Raw genomic sequence first — 21,805 nt, forward strand, 5'->3', positions numbered from 1 at the left:
GCACCACCTGCAGGTGTGATTGGCTGCGGCCCGTAGCCAGCACTGGGCTCTGATTGGCTGCGATGACGGTTGAGGCGGTTTCCGGAAGGGGGCGGTGAGAGGAGAAGCAATATGGCGGCGGAGAGCGGAGAGGGACCGCAGGAGATGATGGAGGGTGAGAGCCGGCCGCGGCCGCTGAGGGGTCGGGACGGCTCGCCGCTCGGGCACCGCCGCTCGGCGGGGCGGCTACCAGCTGCGCGCGGTGGGGCTTGTGGGCCCTCTGCGGCTGGGCAGCCCGCGGGTGTCCACCCCGAGGGCGGGTGCCCGGGGGGGCGGGAACGGGGCCCTGGCTGCTCGCCGAGCCGGGGCGGGCCGCCCGAGCCAGGGGGAGCGGTTTGTGTATTACCTGGGGCATGGCGCGACGCCTTCCACCTCCCCGGGGGCTCCCGGCACGAGAGGTGGAAAAGTGGGTTTGTGGAGATGACCGTGACGTAAAAAATAAAGATAATAGGAAAGAAATCCCTTGGCATGGCGTTGCTTTTCCTCAGTCGTCCCGTGAAACGAGAGCAAATACTGAGGGGGGAGCGAGGAGCTTCAGGTCCCTGGGGCCAGGGTGGCCAGCAGACTTGTGGCTGGGTAAGCGGTGAAGGGATCTCGCAGGCTGTGCTGGGGAGCCGGTTGCTTTTACGTGCAGGGATTTTTTTAATTATTTTTTGATGCCTTCACTTCTTCATGTCATTGGTACTATTGTACACGATACTGATTTTTTCCTAAAAGTTTTAAAAATGTGATAGTTCTAATTCCATCTCCGTAATCTTTGGAATTGCACTTCATTGATCTAAGAAATTTCCTTTTTCCTCCAGTCTTCTTCCCAGATTGTTGGTTTTAGGAAGATGTGATGGGAGGAAAAAGTGCATCCAAAATCAAAGTAGAAACAAGGGGTAAGAGGCCTTTTATTTAAGACTAAACCTTTCATTTAGTTAACTTAGGATTTCTACTAACTGCATAGTGGTATATGTGAATCCTGGTTATTATATCTGCTTGCTACTTCTTCCCCCCTGCCCCACTGCTGAAAATAGCCTAATTCTGCTATTATGTATCTTATGCAGTTGATAAGCGGATTGAATCGGAGGAGTCAGGAGACGAAGAAGGGAAGAAGCAAGCAGTTCGCTTAGTAACAGACCTCAGTCAGCAGAGCCTGAGAGATGAGCAGAATGGCGAGAACTCCGCAGGTACCTTGCCAGCCTAAATGATCGTGTTAGGAAGTGTCGTCTTGCTAGCGCATACAGTAGCGTACATGTATCAGTCCTTCGTGTTTCTTGTGGCTGTGTGATGGTTGTATCAATGTTAGTGAACAACGTGAATCTGCCCTAGAGCAGTTTTCTCTACAAATAAACACATGATAGTGTTATCATTGCTAAAATAAAGCTGCCTTCTTTTAATGGAACCACTGATATTAGACCTTTGGTTTTTTTCTTATTTATTTATCCATCCACATTTCTCTTTCAAATCTTTAATATCAAAATGCAAAACACCTTTATTCATACTTTTGTTATGGAAACATACTAACTTTATGTGGAAAGATGCTGGAAATGTTCATTAGAAATAAACATAAGCAGCTTTTCATAGTTCTGCTTTAGTGTATGTAGTTTTTCTACCTAAAGAGTTGCCAGATTCCTTTGGAAGGCAAAGATGACTATTTCTAGATAGATTGAAGGAAGCTGTCAATTTTATTTTCTTAATTTAAAAATTCTAAGACCTATCAAAATTATATCTGTTTGAATCCTCTTGACTTTAAACTTTTGCTACTGTATTTACTGTTTGTATTAGAACATTGGGTAGAAATGTTGACAGACTTTTTTAAGCCTGTGCATGTTTGGTGGAAGGGTTTGCTTTTCAGTAGCTTGCATAGAATTTGTCATGAGCAGATCTGTTTCTGAAGACCCTGTATGGCAATATGATCTGGACTTTTGGTGCTAGCTAACAATCTGAGATGTAATAGTGTCCTTTTGATAGAGATGCTTGTGTGATTATTATTGGTCTGGAAATGGAAGTGAAATAATGCAGCAAACTTTAATCCTTTTTGACTGTGCGTCTGCTGCAGATCCCTCCTAATCTTAACCTTGCCTGTTAGAATTTGCAAAAGTATTTTCCATACTAGTAAATTATTATGAGAATTTTAAATCTCATCTCCTAACTAAATGAACTCTATCTAGTCTAATTCATTGTTGATCATATAAAAACCCTATATATTAATGGAAAAATGCTGTGGTGATGTCTGTAAAAGTGTCAGAGCACACCTTGCAAATTGTACATCCCAAGCAGTATATGATTAATACAACCATGAAGATCAGTCAGTCACAGTTTTCCTTTGCATGCATGTAATATTGAGCGTTCAGCTGACGTAATTTAGCTGTGCGTTTGTGGATATATTCTGTATGTTGTTCCCCCAGGAATTACAATATTAGAGAAAATATTTCAAGTTACGTACTTTTATTCCAGTGAAAGCAAGAAAAACACATTCGATTTGGTCACTGAGTTACACTGGGTACTATTTAATGTAATGGCTGTATTGTTACTACTTCTTCCAAACTGTTAGGATTCAGAAAACTTCTACTAGGGCAGAAACCAAGCAGAGGAAATTTTTGGAACATTTGAGTTAATTTCCGCAGCCAGCTTTGAGTTTCTCAGTGAAAGGAAAATGAAGAGTTTTCCACATTTGTCACAGAAGATCATAAATAGAAAGAGCTCAAGCAGCTGAAATTTCAAATTAATCATTTAGCTAATTCTCTGAGGAATAGCGCCTCTGTTTAGAAATCTTATAACTTAGCTATTTATAATATTTTTCATGCATATGCAGTTAAAAAGTGTAGTTAGGCTTTTAGTTGCTTTAAATGCTTGTGGTACTGTGAACTTACATAACTCAGTAACTACTGTTCCGTACTGCAGAATTTGGGTTTCCTGAATGTCGTATTTTTTTCCTACATCTGCAAAGCTGTGTAGCTTGCAGGCATGGGTTACACAAAAATTCACTTAAGTAACTTCACTGCCAGAGCAATGTTTTTTTCCTCTTGAGAAACCTACTGCATTAAAAATTGTGGACTAAAGTGCTGTCTGCATACTTACTGCATGCAAGTGAAATTACAGTTTTGATCATAAAGTGATTGTAGAAGGGTCAGTTTAGGGTGCTTTATGTCCACTTGGTTCATAAATAAAATGTAGGTTGACAATTGATAGGACTGTAAATTTGCTAGAACCATTTTTCTTTCTCTTTGAGAGAAAATGTACTTTAACATTCTTATACCAAGACTGATTTATGAGTGTTCTCAGTATACACATCTCACTCAGACTGCTATATGGAGAGTGTTTTATACATACTGCATAAACTTTATGAGAGTTGGTCTTGTTACATAAACGCTATTGCCTCTGTGTTCAGTTTTAAATTGCTTTTATTTCAGTGAATTCGATATACATATCCTGTGTGATTTGGTTTTGTGCCTTCGGACTTGAGTGCTTTTTTCCCCACATTGGCTCTACCAGGACTGGTCACTTGAAGCCATATGGCAAAAATACAAGGAGCTACCTACCCTTTGACAGATCCTGGAACAGAGTATTTAACACATTGCCAAAACCAAATGTGTATAAATGGTCTGTAATGGGTGCTGTGATGAAACATGTAATTTTATAGAGAAGCCTGCCAGCCAAACCAGGTTGAAGAATTTTTTTGGCTTGAATTTTTCTTTTGTTGAAGATTTTTTTTTTTTTCACTGAGTGCATGACTGGCTTTATTGTTGGACAACTTTGAAGTCTCAAAAGGACAAGTTCCTTCACCATGAGCATTAACTTACTGCTAGTGCAACTTAATGCAAGGGAAATAGTTTGGGTTTTTATGTGATTATCTCAAATAACTGTTGTTCCAAACTTGGGCTGTGTTCCTGTTGGCTGTAAATTCAGCTAGGGTGCTTGTTTGTCTTGGAGCGCTTTGTGCTGGCAGCCTTTGTACCCTAGACATAGATCAAGGAGATGCAACCTTGGTAGCAGCAGGGTAGGGTATCCCAGTCCCCTGCTGAAGTGCATGGCTCCTGATCTGGAAGAAAAATAAGAAAATTCAAGTGTTGCCCACTGCTAAAATGCTGACAGGCATATGTATGCATGTCAGTTGTGGTGGCATTTCGATACCACTGTTCAATGTCACCAAGCCTACCAGCTCATTTTGCATCCCCAAAATATACTTTATGCTCCCTGCTAATTTATGCTATAAAGCATATTAAAAGATGAGGGGCAGAGGATTGCTTTTCAGTGTTAACTTCTGTGAGTCAGTTCAGTTAGTGCTCATTCCTGTTTGAATGCCCAGGCAAGAGCAGTAGCCCAAATACAGCAAGGTAAATGATGGTGTGTGGAGCTATCAAAAACTTGGAGTTTGATGGCAGTATCAAAGATTGTAATTCTTGTACTGTTCATCCTTACAATACTACTTACAATGCCAAGCATCAGTAGGAAAAACACTCGTTAAGTATAGGGGACATTGGTCATTTACAAGAATGTTGTAACCGTGCTGGGCTATAAAAATAGTCATTAATTCTGGGTTAATGGAATGAGCTTGCATACAGTAATGCAGGAGTTAATGCAAAGCATTTGGGATTTGACCATAATTAAAGTTCCTTGGTTTTTTGGTAGTATGTACAGAAGCTACACACATGAAGTGGAAAGGGGTTGCGTGTTGTATGTCTGTTTTTCAAAGTCGAATTAGACTTTCTTTGGAAATCGATGCAACCAGCGCATGATCTTCAACAAATGGGAATCGGGCATGAATTATTCAGCATGAATTTATCCGGTAAACTTCGCTCCCTCTTGTGCAGTGATAGAAGCACAGCAAATGTTGGGCTGTCTTCCAGAGCTATAAAGGCATTTCCCAAGAAAATGTATGCAGTGTGATAAACGATGTTTTCTAGCATATTAGTGAGTTTAGCCAAACAAAAGAAGGGGGATCCATGCAAAAGCGTGCACAACATTGACATAAACTGGCAGTATTTATGAAAGCAAAGCTGAAGGGTGGGTTTGCTGAGATGCTTGGTCCCTCCTGGCACTATCACTAGACAGTTTAGATTCCTTCCTGGCAATGTTGTATTAGGTTATCGGAGGAGCATAGGCACTTTGGATGGTGTATGTTCAGAGGGATGGTGGCCCTAAGTGTAAAGAAAAGGAATCCCGCCCAAATCAGTCTTGAGCCAGCATTATTCAGCAGCCACACAGGTAAACTGGGGAACGTGCTTTTTTTTCTGTCTTTTCCATCTAGGCATGAAATTCTGTTGTTAAGAAAAGTTTTTTTTTCATAACTAGCTGTCACAATGAAAGCCAAATAGGTAAAGTGTATTTTTAATGCAGCAGAATATCTGAACTGTGCATCTAATGTGTTTCTTCTTCTGAGGAGCATTTGCTCCCTTTGTCTCTCCAGATGTTAGCCATTGTCATCTTGCCTTTAGCTATCAGGTAGCAGAAGTTTATAATGTATTTGCTTCTCCTGCAGGAGAAGCAGAGACGCCAGTGGACATGGAAACAATTAGCCTGGACCCAGAAGCTGAGGTAAAGGCAGATTTTTGTCCTTACGGACTTTATACAGCAGGAAGAAAAGATGGGCAAAGGCAAGTATTGAAACCTGGTTAAAAGATCTAATTCTTCTGAAGGTGCTGGCTACCATGATCTTCCCTGGAATTGGTTCGAAGCCTTTAGACTAGAAGTAGAGGTGTTTTATTCTTGATCAGTAGCTGAAACTTTTTTGTTAGTAATTTAGAATTTTAAATTAAGCGTGGAGGCACTGAAAGTGGAGCTATGCTGCAAGCATTATCGATGGGCTATGAGCTTTTGTGAGAATATCTTTAATGAACTGATTGCTACTGTCAGACCCATGATTTGTAATAGGCACAGCTGCTTAACCAGCCTTGTGCCTTGGCACCAGCAGCCTCATGAGCCTGTTAGCTGGAGAGTTTTTGAGCTTGGGTGGTGAAGTGCTCTATTTCTTTTTGATTGACCTGCAAAACTGGAACATCTGGGGCTGGACAGCACAGATGTGAAGTGCATCAGCTGATCACCGGTGCAGAGTTAATGTTCACAGAACCACCAGATATTTGAACTGTCAGTGGTTCCTGTTCATCTGAGGCCTGGAACTGGAAATAGCAAGGTGTGTTCCAGTTAAGCCCTAGCAAAGTGGGTAAGAGAATTTTATGCAATGCTTTATTCATGCTAGACAGCAGAATTTGTCTCTCAGTAAATTCAGAATTTACTGCAAAAGATTTCTAATTTTGGCAAAACAATGCTCAGACTCAGGAAAGGGCTGTTGCCTTTTCACAGATGCTGTGTTTGCAGTTGACAAGCTTAGGCCACATACTTCACCTGTGATGGTAAAATCATGTGCCAAATGCAATTTTCACAAGCTCTTTGAAGGGAAGTTTTAATGAGCTACACATTTTGTAAGACTCTAATTTTCCTTAGAACAAAGTACCAGGTTGGTCTTTGAAGAGTGTTCTGAAACAACTGTTGAATCCCTCAATTTGTCTTTCAGGATGTTGACTTGAATCATTTTCGAATTGGGAAGATTGAAGGATTTGAGGTGCTCAAGAAAGTGAAGGTAACAGTCCTAAGGAATAGAGAATGCCTCTTGGAACTGGAGATTTTGCATAGCTAACCTATAAGAGGACAGATACAGGAGTCTCTTTTTAACTGAGATCCTAATGAGTTCACTTCATGTTTAACTGAAGGAGGTAGTGTTTACCCATTTGTCAGGCAGTAATAAAAATCCTGGGGTTTTGCAAATTGGTTTTGGAAATGGATGAGAGATGATGCATGAGGGCTCATCCTGAGAGATACATTCTGTACTCACACAGCAGGCTTAACATACAATAATGCAGCTTGGAAAGACCTCTGGAGGTCTCTAGTAAACCCCTGCTCGAAGTAGGTCCCGTTAGAGCATGTTGCTTGAGGCCTTCTCCAGTCAAGCTCTTGAGTATTCCCAAGGATGGAGATTACATAGCCTCTTGGGGCTGCTGTTATAGCGTCTGACCATCTTTGTGGTAAAAAGATTTTCTTCTGTAGAGTTGGAATAAAACAAGAAAAGATTCTATTTAAAAAAAAAAAAACAACAACAACAAACAAACCCCCAACAAAATCCAACAAAACTTAATGGGGGAAAAAAACCCCAACCTTGTTGTCTGTATGCCAAAAGGCATTACATGCCGTCATTCATATCCATTTTCCTGTTTGTTTTTAAACTTTTCCCCAACTATTAGACTCTGTGTCTCCGTCAGAATTTGATTAAGCGCATTGAGAACCTGGAGCAATTGCAGACCTTGCGGGAACTGGATCTCTATGACAATCAAATTCGGAAGATTGAGAACTTGGAGTCTCTGGTGGAACTTGAGTGAGTCTGGGGAAATCACCAGGATCAGGTTGAGGGTGGTTTGCCACTCACTGAATTACTCATGCTGTACTTAACTGCAGTATTTATCACCCATGCCTTTCTTATGATTCATTTGGGTGCTCTGTGAAGGATAATGTCTGTTCTCCATTGATAGTTAACCTGTGCAGTAAACCAGTTTCATTATCCTGAAGCTCACCAGGGGCAGTCAGCTGCAAATGAAATGTGTGCTGTATAAGGCAGCGAGAATGATAGGTGGTTGCAGCTTCCATGCAGGTGTGGAAGCACTCAGGTACCCCTTGCTCTTGGCAGCAAGAGCTCCATATAACAGGTTTTATTCCTGCAAAAAATGACAAGAGATTTCAGGTGAGATTAGGACTTTTTTTGGAGGGTGTTAGGGAAGGAGTAGTGCTCTTCCCAGTTTCTGGCACTTGTCTGTGATCACTCTGGAGATACATTACAAAACTGTTCCCACTGGGGGTGAGGAGGACTGACCTACTTCCCACAGTCATAACTGCTTCATGCTTATGGGAGGCCTTGTCATTGTCCTGTCAGAGGCAGATCTTGTAGGCACATACCTTTCCCAAGAAATATGTGGTACTGAAGTTTGGCTGCCTCCCACAGTGGCAGCTCCATGGCTGAGCAAAAGGATAGCTATCTTCTGCATATGACAGATCTTTTTTTTTTTTTTTTTTTTTTAACTTTTTCCCCTGACACACAATAGAAATATTTTGAAAATTATATTTGTTGTCATTTCTGATAAAAAGAAATGACACTTATGACTCTAGCTTCAAGGCCTAGCAAATTGCTTGATCTCTGCAGGTAGTGAGGTTCCCCACCGATTTACAAGTGCCTCTTCCAGAATCATCCATGCCTGATGGACTGAAGAGACCTTTGTTCTGTTTTATCTCAGGATCCTGGACATCTCCTTTAACGTTCTGCGACACATTGAAGGACTAGATCGTCTTGCCCAACTGAAAAAACTCTTCCTTGTCAACAACAAAATCAGCAAAATTGAGAATCTGAGCAACTTGCAGATGCTACAGATGTTAGAGTTGGGATCCAATCGAATTCGGGTAGGCTTGCTCTACAAGATGTTAGCTGGAGAGTTTTGTGCTCTTTGGCTTGGGATTAGCCTTTTCTGAAAGTGCACTTCATTGATTTTTACTTGCAATTTTGTTCTTTTTATTGTTCCTGTCATTTAATGTGTAATTGCTTATTGCTGCGCATGCTGGATTCTTTAATTATGTATGCGTGTATTGCCTGGCTACTAAATTACTATTTATGAATTTCTCTCTTTAATGAACTTGTGCATCCCCTGTGTGTTGCCGTTTGCAGATGACAGTTTCCTCCTGCAAGAGAGCCAAGCCTATCAAAACTAGCAATTATTGTTTTCTCTTACCTTCCTAGAGGCTGGAGCTGTGTTGATAAAACCTATTGAATGCAAATTTAATTCTAGTTTGATTTGTGTGTGTAACTGATAACCTGCTATGTCAGTCTCACTCAGGAAAAAGATTTTTGCTCTGAAATGCCTGAAAAACCTGGTACTGTGCTGCTGATTACTTTTTTTTTTATAGTGCAATTTGTGACTTTTTCAATTTAGGTGATTTAAAATCTATGCCACATAAAGGGAAGCAGTTCTGAGTAGTCTCTCCTGTCCCTAAGGTATGCTTTTCTGCATATTGCCCAGTTTGTAAGAGAACTGGTGAAACAGATGACACAAAAGACTTGCAACATGCAAAGTAAACTATTAATTTTTTAGAAGCTTTTTCAATTATATATGCTTTAGAAAATCCTTGTAACAGACGAGTGCATCTCAATCTGAAAACTGTCTAAGCTGGCACCCCCCATTTACAAACTCTGAAAAATTACTTGTTATGCTGAAGGAGCAAATTGGGAAAAGAACTGTTTTTCCTCTGTATTTCAAGCCTTGTGGAAGCACACTAACTAGCGTTTTTTCTGTTTATCTGTTAATTCTATTCTGGGTTCTTCAAACAGCACTGCTCTATGCTTCTAATTGCTTTACTGGAGTGAGTAACCTGTGCCTAGGCTAGGCATGAAGAAATACATCTCATGTTATTTGGAGGCACGTAGAACTCTCTTAATAGTGTTCTGTTGGTGGGGTGGTCTGGCTATGTGCTTTACAGGTGGGCATATCCTTAACTCTTTAGGGTAAAAGCCTATGGACTCTCTGTTCAGGCAGCTTTCTTGGCTCTGAGGTGCCTGATATACTCATCCCCTGTGCATTAAAGCTTCTGCAGTGATGCTGTCTTAGTCATTTTGCATGCACTCTAACCTTTCGGACCACACTTACCCTGGAGTCCGTCATGACTTAATAAGCACTGTAGTTCTGTTCCTTTTCTATGAATGGTGGGGAAGCAGAACTTCATGCTTGAGCTGATACATTTCATGCTTTTTTTTCCAAAGTTGGACTGAGGCAACTATAAGGCAAGCACTTCTTTATTTGTTCCTTAGGGTTTTTTTCCCCTCGTGTCCATCTGTGTCATACTCTCACTTAAGTGTGGCTTTTTTATAGGTTCAAGTAGCTTTTTTTTTCACCTGACTGTTTCTTCTCAGTGTCCTTAGAGTCACAAATATTTCCTCTTCAGGGCTGGGGGAGCAACAATGAGCAACAAATATATCATTTTCTTGCAAGGTCAAAACAGGGGTAAGTCCACAGGCTAGAAGGAGGGTGAATCCAAATCTGAGCTGATAAACACCTTATGTTGAATCTGTTGGCAGTTGTGGGATAGAGGTTGAAAAGCTTCTTTCCCTTCCAGAGCGTATCTATAAATTCATAGCGTGTGTGTTTGTGTCCATCTTCCTCTTCCTTTTTTTATACATGCACAGGTAAACGTGTGCGTGCACACACACACGCGTGCACACACACGCGCGTGCACACATGCACACAGAGTACTAAGTGGTGGTAGGACTCAGTGGCCTGTCTCACCAGCACTGCTAGTCTCTGAAATTCTGCCAGGCAAGAAGGATGTGGAAAAGCTGAGATGTCACAAGGTACTTGAGCACAGATGCACAGCAGTGTGTGTATCTATATCCATATTACTGTTCTTCTGTGAGCTGAAGTATGTTTTTTAAAATTCTTGTCTCTTTTAACAGCACTTTTTTTTTAATTAAGAGGCTTTCCCCTGCAAAAAAACATTGTGTTTTCTTTCCTTCTGTTTACAGGAGCCTTTTCTAAGCCCACCCTTTTCCCCTTTTCTTGCCCTTTTTTCTCTCTCTTGTTTGTGCTTTCTGGTGCCCTGTCCTTTATAAATAAAGAATATGGTGGTTCTTGATGCCTCACAGAGATTCTTATTTTCTCCCACTGAAGGCTGAGCTCAGGACTTAAACTGGTATAGTGTATATGTTCTGCCAGTAGTGTGTATATTTAAAACATGTACATCACTTAAATTGATAAGTGTATGTTCTGCCAGTAGCATGAATATGTAGCCAGTAGTTAAATATATTAACACATACACCCATGAGACAGTTAACCTTGCTTGTCACAGAGAAACTGTTGTGCAGAGAAGCTAAACAGCTTGCCTCGGACTGTGTTATGCAGTCCCTGATGGTCAGGACTAAATTTGCAAATGGTACTTTCTTCTCCCAGATTCTCTTTCCATTCACTAGTGACAGATTTTTCTTGCTTCACAAATGAGTATCTCCTGCCCTGGATACACCTTATGGCCCAGGGAATGCCACTTTCAGTGCTCCCTGAGCCTTTTCATTCTCTGCTCTTGCTGCCTGGACAGTGGAGGCAACAGCTGGGACAAAGCAACATGACCCTCGCTGAAAATCAGTGAATAGTAGTGCCGCAAGCCAGCTGTCAACACCAGCTGAGGTTCACTGTCACTGCACAAAATCCTGCACTTACTCTGCTCTTGGGTCACAAGGGAGGCCCTACTTTCTGCACGCTTTGTGTGTGGAGTTGGCAGGCTTGTGTTTATCAGGAGTGCAGCTCCATGGGTCAAGGCTGTAAAATGCCGACCACATCCACAGGTTGGAGTTTTGCATCGCAGTGATAACACTGTCTCCTTTGGTCATTTTGCAGGCAATTGAAAACATCGATACTTTGGCTAATCTTGATAGTCTGTTCCTTGGAAAGAATAAAATCACCAAGCTCCAGAACTTGGATGCTCTGACAAACTTGACTGTGCTCAGTATACAGGTATTGATTCTACTTTGTACTGTTATGTTTTGAACAGCCTTGGTTACATGAACCACCTTGTGATTTAGGCTAAGCTCTTCTGAATCAGCAGGTCTTCAGTGTCTGAATCAAACTCCTGTACTGGAAGGAAGTGTGATATTCTCTGTGCTGTCTTTTCTCATCCTTTAATACTAAATGAGATTGACAGGCACTGATAAAATGATAAAAAAATGTTTGATTTTTATGGAAGAGAGAAGAGGAAATGTACGTTATCCCCCATTTTCTTCCTGATGTACTGTTTCCTAATATGTTACAATAACATCAAATGAGTTATGCCAGGGAAGTTGTTATAGTGGCAGCAGGCTCAGTGTCACTACCCTCTTCCTGAAGAGGGAATAAATGTGAAAAAGCCTGTGCTAAGTGAAATTTGTCCTTAATGAGCTTATGGAAAGTTTATTCCTTTGTCAAAGGTGGGATAAAAGATACTCAACTAATTTCTTTCATTGAGTCTCCCTCTCATCCATATGCCAATGGTAGTGCATTCTGGTATCCTTTACAGCTGTTGCCAAGAAAGGCATACTTGCTACATATTGTAGTACCTGTATGCATCATTATTCTATAGGACATAAAGAATTATGTACAGCAGAGTGTATTGAAGTGTTGTAACTTCCCTTCTGACCCATCACATTAAAAAGACCTACAAAATGAACGCTATTAATGCGTAGGCCTATTGTTTCTAAAGATACCAAGTGGAAAACTTTCAGGCTACAACTTTTGATGGGAAGGTCAGAGTCTGATTCTTCTAAACTTAGACTTTGGCTCCCATGGTGCATCGGTGGTAGAGAGGTCAAACGAGCTGAGCTCATGAGATTGATGTGGATCCAAGCAGACCATTTCCCCTTCCCATCCATACTTCAGAGAAATGCTTTTTCTCCAATGACTCGCTTGGGTTTTGGTTTGTTTAGAGTGGACTTAAACCGCTGTTACACTTTCAGAATAACCGTCTGACCAAGATTGAGGGGCTGCAGAGCTTGGTGAATTTGCGCGAGTTGTACCTCAGCCACAATGGCATCGAAGTCATCGAGGGACTGGAGAACAATGTGAGCAGGCTCTTGCTAACTGTGTGACAGAATTACTGCCCTAAGCTGCTCCCCTTAGTGGCTGTGCTTTTCTGGAAGTTTTTGTTCCTCAGTTTCCCCAGTTACATGGGGGGTCCCGAGTCTCTTGAAACGACCACACAGATCCAAGTATTTGTTATGTTAAAATATCTTGCATGGGTGAAGCTCCTCCAGATCTTTTGGAGTAGAATTGTTGTTATGACCTGGGGAGGGGAAACACAAGATGTGGTTAATGCAGCGGCCTGGCTGATCTTCAGCAGTGGAAAAGCTGATGGCCACAGCTGGCTGTCTCTGCTGCAGCCTTTCAGACAGCAGTTTATAGATAATCATGAGTTCTTTTCAATAGGACAACAACTGGAGCTGGGAGTAAGGGAGACAAGCTGTGGCGTGTGGCTTGCCTTCGTGTCAGTATACATTTGAGATTTCTGAATGGGACTGATTTCACAGAAGCCTGTAGCGTTTTCATTCTGACCCAACAGTGGATGGCATTGTCAGAGAGCAGAGACAATCTGGAACTTAGTTGGCTGTGTGCAAGGCAGGAAAAAACCCTTTTTCTAAAACTGTAGGCTTTCCTGCTGCAAAAAGTTTGTTCAACTCTGCTGCTTGAGAGGACGCTTAAGATCTGATTTTTAATGGATTCCTCTTCTTAATGTACTACGAGGAAAGCTCACTTTTTAGGAGCCCTTGGCTGGCAGTTGCCATCTGGCCAGTAATTGCTTTCATTTTTGTCACATGGCTTCTGGGAGGTCAGTAACCCAGCTTAATCAAAAACAGTCTTCCTTGCTATATTTAGGCAGTGAGAGGTCTTGTGCTGCATGTAAGCAGCTGGCAATAACATGTCTTTGCTTCTGACAGTTTCCAACTCTGGGCCTGAAAAAAGTGGGACAGAGAAGATGAAAGGAAATCCAGCCTAATGTTTTTGTGTTTGCTTGTCTAGAACAAACTCACAATGCTGGACATTGCATCCAACAGAATCAAGAAGATTGAAAATATCAGTCACCTAACAGAGCTGCAGGAGTTCTGGGTAAGCCCAGGCTGGAGCTGTTCCCTGAAATGTCTGTGCAACAGTGAAAGAAACCCTTCTGATGGGGAGCACTGGGAGGGTGGTGTACATGTATGTCTTGGAGTAAACTCTTCTTGTGCTGGTGACCAGCTAAGATCTTAACAGTGTGCATGGATGGAGTATATGATGGTTTCTTCTAAGGAAAGAGTTGAGCTTAAAAAATTCTTTGCAGGGCTTTGCTTAGTGGTAACAAGCCTGTCTCTACCTAGGAAATAGGCCCTGCCTTCCCACTTGTGATGGTTATGAAACAGCCCTACTGTGTCCTATTTTTGCAGATCTCATCTTTCTTTAAGTGAGCATGACAGTGTATGGGGGAAGCTGATACTGTCTCACCACTGCACCGGAGTGCAGTACCTGTTTAGAGCAGAGTCGATATGTTCATGTTGTTATAAATATGAAGAAAATGAAACCATCTTCCGGTTTACTTCCAGTCCTATGAGGTAGATAACTGTTTAGGGTTGCTTCTGTTTCTTACTGGCACCCTAAATAGCTAAGCCCTTTGTCATTCATAAGTCTGGTCAGGAAATATGCAGAGACACCCCCTCCTGAAGCATCTGTACCCTGCCATATCTGCGAGCAGTGCACAAATCTGCTAAAGTTTGGGGGAAAAAGCAGCAGATGTCCATGAGTTGGCTCATGCTTTAGCTCTTGTAGAGTTTCTGCATGTCAAGGCTGAGAATAAGAGTTGTGCTGCTTAATGTGTGTCATTTGGAGTTCAGTTCTTGGGCAGAGGCTGAGATAAAAGGAGTAGAAAGCAGCTGCAAATGAAACCAAGCTAGAGCCTGAAGTCCAGGCTACCTGGACCATTTTCCTCATCTTGCAGTGTGGCTTAGCAGATGGCCAGTGGTGTTATCTGGCTGTGCCTACTCCATAAGGAACTCTTTAAATCAGGAGCTGAGAAGCCCGTTTAACATGATATCTTTTGGGTGGTAAAAATGAGACAGTGCAGCATGGCTGGTGCAGGACCTGTTGTGATCCTTTGCAATTTCCTCCAGTCTTCCTCTTTGCTGTTGCTCTGCTTATAGAAGGCGGCGTTGCACAGCTGTTTCCACTTGTTTTACAGAAAGTAAAGGGAAGATCCTAACCTCATTGGACTTCCTTTGCAAGAATATGAGTGCCTTTAAAGAGTCCTTTGTCACAGCAGAGCATTGGCCAAGATCTGTTAGCTGAACCCAGAAAATGCCCTTCTGCCTTTTTTCCACTTTAACACTGCTTTTAAAAAAAAGGTTATGTGCTTTTTGATAAAGAGCAGGGCAGGATTTCCTTTGATGTGAACAAGTGTTGCGTCTACTAATTTATATTTTATCACTGACTGTGGAGTTGAAGCCACATAACAAAGTCCTTTAACACCTTAAGGAAGCAGAACTTCACATCCTAGATACAGCGGGAATCTTTTAACAGTGTCCCAGTACCACCTCCTCAGTGGAGGGACTGAGACATCCGAAGGTCAAGGCATGGCTGAAGTAATGTTGTGATGAGCTGTAGCAGAATGAAAGAGCTAGCAGGTTTTCTTCAGCATCTTAGTCCAGGGTCTTAACTACAAAGCTGTCTCCAGCTGGAACGCTGACAGTCCCAATGGTGAAGCCGTTTTCTTTCACTGAACTAGCTGGAGGGAGGCAGCTGGAGAAAATAGAGGTGCTTATCTGCCACCCAGCAAACAGGGTGCACAAAGTTTCCAGTTTACCATGGGTGCCTGATGCAAGGAAAAACAGTTGTTGAGGGGGGCCAGAGCCAATCTGTTGATTTTTTTTTTTTTTAAATTATTTTTATTTTTTATTTAAAGGTGGTATTGCTGTAGTGACTGCCTCTGTATCCAAAAGCAAAGGGTGGCTGAAGTCTCTGGGTTGGAGAGCACATGGCCACGTTGCACACTTTGCTTCCTTGCCAGGCAGCTGAAGCATTCATCCCCTTGCATGGGAATTCCTTTGCAGTGCCAGCAGTGGGGCAGCTCCAGGGCTGACAGGAGGAGAACCGGAATTGGAGAGCTTGGTGCTTTCTGCAGAGTACAGAAACAGTTTTTGTGGGGAAGTGATGTGAAGGGGAGAGGAAAATGCCACTTTTCACATCAGTTTGGGACCTTTTTTAATGTTTCCTGGGAAGCCATGAAAGTAAAGATAGATGTCACAGTGGAAGAAAATCTTCACATAATGATTTCCAACCCTTAAATGGACAGCGTATGGGCTGGGACACTGTATAAAGAGACTGTCTCAGTGTCTTGCTGGGTATTTCCCAGCATACTAGTTGGACTGGATACGCTGTCTGAAGGGTGGAACATTTGACTTGCAGGCCTGGACAGCATGGGGAGGTTGGAGATGGTTAGCGAGGCCTGGAGTGTGCAACTGGAGAGCACATCTCAGAGGTTCCAGGGGGAGAAGGATCATGTAGACAGGGTCGTCTTATATGTGCGTGAAGACTGTACAGCGTTACTGCTCCTGGGTAGTAGTAATCCTCCTGAGCAGCGTCGGTGGGGCTAGGCTCCTGCTAGCCAGGCTTAGCTTGGAAGTATCTGTGTGAGTGTGCCTGTATGTGCTCTGCAGATGAACGATAATCTCGTCGAGAGCTGGAGCGACCTGGATGAGCTGAAAGGAGCGAAGAACTTGGAAACCGTGTATCTGGAGCGAAACCCCTTGCAGAAGGATCCCCAGTACCGGCGCAAAATCATGCTGGCCCTCCCGACTGTCCGGCAGATTGATGCCACGTTTGTTCGATTCTGAACCTCCTGCTGCCCTCTCTCTCCTGCCCTCCTTGAAGAAGTGTCCCAACTGGGTTTTTTATCCACTTACTACTCCCCAGGTCTTCAGTACACTGACACTCACAGAGCAAATGGTCAATAAAAAGCACTGAATACCAGATCTTGTGTACAATGCACTCATTGTTTTTGAAATGTTGTTGTTGTTATTATTATTAAATCTTAACACAAGAGGCTTCCTTGTGCTTGTGTCTGTTATTTATGGGGGAGGTTTTGGCAGTGAGCACTTGCAACAGGCTGGAGCCACTTGCTGACTTTTGTTGACTCTGTGACACACCTTCAGGTTAGTAATGTCCTTGCAAACATCGCTTCCAGATCAGGCTCAACGGTGGTCTGAAAATGTGAAAATGCAGTGATGGTGTTGATGTGGGGAGGAATCTGATAGAGACACCCATCCAGGTTATCAGGTGTGAGTCAGGGCTAAATATCTGCTTGTAAAACTCGGGGAGGGGGGAAGGTTAGCAGGTTTTATTTTTTTAAACATGGCTGCAAGCTCATTAGAGGATTGAGGACATGTAGCTTGAGGTATGAAAGCAGTGTGGGGGTGTACATGCCCGGATAAGCTACCAGTCTTCACGGAGCCACTAGTTGTAGGGCTTCCATGTTTAAACGTGCTGTAGGCAGAGGTGGGAACTGGAAGAGGGGTTAAAAGGAGTGAGGTAAGAGGGTCTATGGATTCCACGTGAGGAGGTAAGGGGTCTAGTCTGTGCTTACAGGTTCTCTATTGGTGGTTGTGGCTTCATTTACCTTCTGATTTCCCAGGACTGAGAGCAAAGCACAGCAGATTCTGAGGTGTGTTGCTCATCCTTCCCAGGCTAAAGCCAAGGCCGCTTCCAGATCCCTTCCAGAACAGGGGAGTGCTGGATGTGGCCTGCATGTCCTCGATGCTCGTATTGAACATCTCCCCAGCCAGAAGTAAAGTTTGAAAGGCTCAGTGAACCTTCTGATTATTACTGAAAATGAGTGGACCTACTCCAGAGGGAGCCACTGATGTAGTATGACTTCAAACATGTCTCTCATCTTAAAAATGCCATCAAGGTCCCTTGGTAGAAACTCATTATAAAGCCCACCTGCCTGGAGTGCCACACACTTGGACAGCAGTTTTGGCAGTATGACTGCGGAGAGGAATAAGGCCTAGCCCTCTATAAGGGGCTCAAAAGGGCTTTGTACTGATGTGGGGGGAGACAGCAAGATTACTGTGGTGTAAAGCTGCTGCTTGTTTCACTGCTGTACATCTGTCTGTCATTAGTTATTTGATCTCTGCTGAGTGACAGCTGTCATCTTCAAGCTGTCAGTGCCTGCTGGAGCAGGCTTTATTTGATAGGAGTCCTTAAGCACTTTCGTTAATACAGCCTCTTGCAGTATTTAGGAATTAGTCAGGTCTGTTCTGCGGCCAATGTATTCAGCATTGTCTTAGCATCATCATTTGCTTGTTATTAATACTAAATTAATACAACTGATATTAATATATTAAATATACTAACGCTACTGGTCAGCAAGGTAATGGTTTGGTAGCACTTTGTTACAGATGGTATTTACACTTGGGAAACAATATGAATTATGTCCTGCTTCCAGTAAATACGGCAATGCGGCATCACCGTCTCTCTGCACCCATGTTTGATCTGGGCAATTGAACTTCATACCTTCAGTGGCTGGAAAACCTCCCTGGAAGCACTTGCCACCTGTGACTGTGTTTGTCTAACAGTTGTGTCATCAGTCCGGGGGAACAGCTGCTGCCTGGCGTGGGCTGGTGTGGGTGTTTCAATGTGTGCTGACTGGGAGAAGAATTGAGTGAGTGGGTCTGCAGCAGACACGGCGGAGATTTCTGTGCGTGCTGGTCTGTTCAGTGAACCTGTGAGGTAGCTGGGAGACATTTCCAATGTGGTCCATCGTGCTTGCAGAGGAACATAGCAAAGAAACGTATATTAAATATGAAAGCTGTTCAAGTGGTGTGTAGGTTTGCAAGTTCTCTGGCACAAAAATGCAAATTCTGGCTGTTTTTTAAGGAAGCAGATCCCTTCCCTCTGTTGGGATCAGACCAGAGCCAATAGCTCTGGTCGGGTGGGGTGTCGGTGTTAGCGGGAGATGTGCTGGTCTCTGCACATCAGCCTCAAAGGTTTCATTGGGCCACTGCCCATCAGAGCCGCGTTCCATCCTGCTGCCTTGTCAAACAATGGAGAACTACAACAGAAAAATGGGAGGGGTGTTCAAAAATTTGCTCTTGGTGGTACTTGTATTCATTCTGATCTTTGAAAGAGTGGGGTGAATCCCTGCTTCTTAGCAGGAGGTGGGCAGTATTAAGCAGGACTGTATGGCCCTGTGGAAGCTTTTGGAGGTTCCCTTCACAGGCTGTGTTCCTTTTGCTCACCCAGCACAGCTCTGCTTTGGCCTGTGCTGCCACAGAAGCTGCTGGAGGTGGTGGGATGATGCCAGGCTTGGCTGGTGGGGAGCTGCACCCTGCTATGCTGCTGAACCAGGGCGATTCACCTCATCCTGCTGCAGGTGTGTGTGTTTGGTGGGGTGAGTTTCTTTGAGCCCCCCCCTGGGTCCACAAGCTGCTCAGCGGCCATCACCGTTGCATGCCCATGTTGTCCCCTGGGCTGCTGGCTGGCAGCCTGCCCCTTGGTTGGCAGCACCTGAGAGGCAAACCAGAGCTGGGTTTTTTTCCTCTTCCCTCCCCAGTGTTGCAAAAAACCCAGCAGAAACTTTTCTCTTGCGGGTGTGAGGTGAGCATGGTGCTTAAAGCTTCCCTGGCAACCCAAAAGCCCTGTGCCTTGGCCAGGCACAGGACTCCAGGGTGCAGGGGGGGAACCTGCTGCCCCTCGCTGCCTGTCTGTGGCATGTTGCATGCGTGGCCCCGAGCTCTGCCAAACCCTGTTTGTTCAGGGCCATTCGGGTCCCCACCTCCAGCTCAAACAAAGGCAGGGCCTCCTCCGGGCTGCTTGGAGGAAGGTGCTTGCAAACAAGGAAGGTACTTGCAAACCTGTTCTCCCCTCCTCCTCCTCTCCCCAAGCTCTACCCCTCTTGCGCAGGGAGCCTGGTGTTTCCCAAGACGGGAAGCAGCAGTCGACTGCTGGGTTAGAGTGGTGGGGTGGCACTTCCCGCTCTCTCCCCACCCGAGGAGAAGCAGGTGAAGAGCGGCGGTAGGGCCGGTGGGAGGACCCCTTTGCCCCGTGCCGTGCTGGCGCTTGGATCTGGCACCGTGGGAGGAACAAGCGGGGCCGGAGCCCTAGCAGCAGGTATGGTAGAAAAAGCTGCAGGTTTGGGGATCTCACTGGAAGCTGCGGGAGCAGGGCAGGATGCGGCAGACCCCTGTGCCTTCATCCAGCTCCCCGGCACCAGCCTGGCCTTGCTGCTGCTTCCCCGCCACGCTCTCCCTCCCCAGCTCCGAAGCAGGGCTTGGAGGTGCCTGTTTCTTGGGCTGTCGTGGAGGTCGGCTGAGGTTTTTATCACCATCTGGTGGGAGCGATGACCAGATGCTGCACCCAAAGGAACTCTGCTGCCAGGTGCTCCAGAGGGCTAGGTCCAGACTTGCTTGCTCAGAAGAGATGCATGCCCATGTGTTCCAGATATCAAAAGGACTTTTGGGCGTGATGGAGGCTTTTCAGGGGGTAGATCAGCCCGGAGCTTTACAGGACATGGGTGTGTTTCCCCAGGGAGATTCTGTGCTTGGCATGTATTGCCCCAGCCCTCCCGGCTAGTCTGACCGGGGCTTTGAAAGGTCACAGGACCCAAACCAAGCAAAACTTGGTGCTGACTAGCAACCCCCTTGACTTGGTAGGAGTTGCAAAGGGTATAAGTGAAGCTAGAATTTGGCCCAAGGTGTGGAAGTTTAGACGGGGTTGGTTGAAGGTGCCTGGGGGGCTGAGGTGCTGGAAGGGAATTGGGTGGAGGTTGGTACCTGCACTTCTGCCTGGCTCAGCAGGGCTCTGCCCTGATTCCCGAGCACATTCCTGGTTTTCCAGGCCCCCAGTACATCCTCCCAGCATGACTGACTTCATGTTCGCTGCTATCTCAGGTGTGTCTTCATCTTGTCGTGCGGGTTTCTTGCTGGTTGCCTCGTGGTTTATCTGGTGGGTTGTCGCAGGGCCATTTTCCCAGGAGGGACTTGGCCTTTTCGAGGAGCCCAGCTGGGGACATTTTGGGTGGTACAACATTCAGAAGCTTGGGCTTTTCATGGCACCTTGACATCTCTTCACCATCCCAGCACATTTTATCTCCACACTAAGCAGTCCTTACTGTAGGAGCAAGAGGCCCAGCCTGTTCCCATCACTTCCTTGCTTCAAGGAATGAGTTTCTAATGCTTTTAAGTGGAGTTAGCAGATGTCTTCCTCCTGCTCCACTGATGCTCAGAAGAAGCTCTTGTATCAGAAGAGCTCTGTTGGTGCAGGTTGTCAATGGTTTCTGCAAAGGGAGGCTTTGTCTGCCTTGCTTTTGGCCAGGAGCACGTGGGGATTTGAGAAACTGAGGCTGGCTGGCATTTCTTCTTTTACACCACCTGTCTTGAAAGTAATGATGAAGAGCCACCTCACTTCTGAGGAGCAACCTGACATCATTAGAAAGGCCAACTCCATTTCCTTGCTATTTAGCAACGAACTCGGAGCCACAGTGCAAAAGGCCGTGGCTGTGGGCACGTCGTGTGACGGTGGTAATGAACTGAGCCAGCCCCCTTCAAAGATTTGGAGAAATGGGAATGCATTTACCCCGCTCTGTTACTGACAGAGCTGGTTCCCCTGGCTAACGTGTAGTCCTTGCTGTTGGCAGTGCTGCTGGTAGCTTTTATCCAGCATCCTTGGAGTGCACCACCAAGTCAGCTGAAACACAAACATCTGACTCAAGGAGCACAAAACTGAACCAGCAGCTCTTGCTCCTGATCAGTAATGGTCTTCATGATAACAAAATATGTTAATGAAGGACACATGGAGATTCCCAGGCTCCTTTTTTAGGTGGAGGATGCACTGGAAGAGAAAAACTTTTTCCTTTTGCTCCATGTGCAATGTCGTCCCTGCCAGGCTGCTGTTCATGCTGCTGTGACACCTTCCTGGTCCCCACACCTCTGCAGAAGGCAGCTTTCTGGCTCATTATTCAACTTCCATGTGTCTCAGCCATCGCATGAGGTTCCCATCTCCTACCTTGGCTTCTTGAGGTGTTTCCAGTTCCAAAACTGAGAGCTGGGGGAGCTCAGTTTGCAATGTCTTTTGGACGTAGAGTGCTTGGGCATGGACTGGACCTGGTTTCTGGGGTGGAGAGGGGGTCCCTGGCTTCTCCATCATGGGGTCATGCGTGCTGGTGGACATGCCTTTGAGCTGGGTCACCCCATGGAGAGGGTGGTGGAAAG

The 21,805-nt window shown here is 44.7% G+C and overlaps 1 protein-coding gene across 2 annotated transcripts; it reads left to right on the plus strand.

The window, feature by feature from the left end:
- The first annotated feature begins 29 nt into the window (after nucleotides 1-29).
- Nucleotides 30-16,642, plus strand: PPP1R7 (protein phosphatase 1 regulatory subunit 7). Of its 2 annotated transcripts, XM_052803037.1 has the most exons (11): nucleotides 69-154; nucleotides 843-920; nucleotides 1,089-1,211; nucleotides 5,507-5,562; nucleotides 6,539-6,604; nucleotides 7,263-7,393; nucleotides 8,304-8,466; nucleotides 11,442-11,558; nucleotides 12,533-12,637; nucleotides 13,593-13,679; nucleotides 16,256-16,642. In XM_052803037.1, exons 2-11 carry the CDS (start codon nucleotides 878-880, stop codon nucleotides 16,430-16,432), a joined length of 1,068 nt encoding a protein of 355 aa, XP_052658997.1. In that variant the 5' UTR covers nucleotides 69-154; nucleotides 843-877; the 3' UTR covers nucleotides 16,433-16,642. The 2 variants fall into 2 exon arrangements, with proteins under 2 accessions (XP_052658998.1, XP_052658997.1); XM_052803038.1 differs by lacking the exon at nucleotides 843-920 and having other exon boundaries at nucleotides 30-154.
- The last annotated feature ends 5,163 nt before the right edge of the window (nucleotides 16,643-21,805 follow it).

Source organism: Harpia harpyja, chromosome 12 (assembly GCF_026419915.1).
Source record: "Harpia harpyja isolate bHarHar1 chromosome 12, bHarHar1 primary haplotype, whole genome shotgun sequence".
Classification (NCBI taxonomy): Eukaryota; Metazoa; Chordata; class Aves; order Accipitriformes; family Accipitridae; genus Harpia; species Harpia harpyja.

Coding starts and splice junctions, on each gene's coding strand:
- PPP1R7 (XM_052803038.1), top strand. CDS start 112: ATGGCGGCGGAGAGCGGAGAGGGACCGCAGGAGATGATGGAGG. Junction 12,638..13,592: donor TCGAGGGACTGGAGAACAAT/GTGAGCAGGCTC, acceptor TTGCTTGTCTAG/AACAAACTCACAATGCTGGA. Junction 13,680..16,255: donor CAGAGCTGCAGGAGTTCTGG/GTAAGCCCAGGC, acceptor TGTGCTCTGCAG/ATGAACGATAATCTCGTCGA.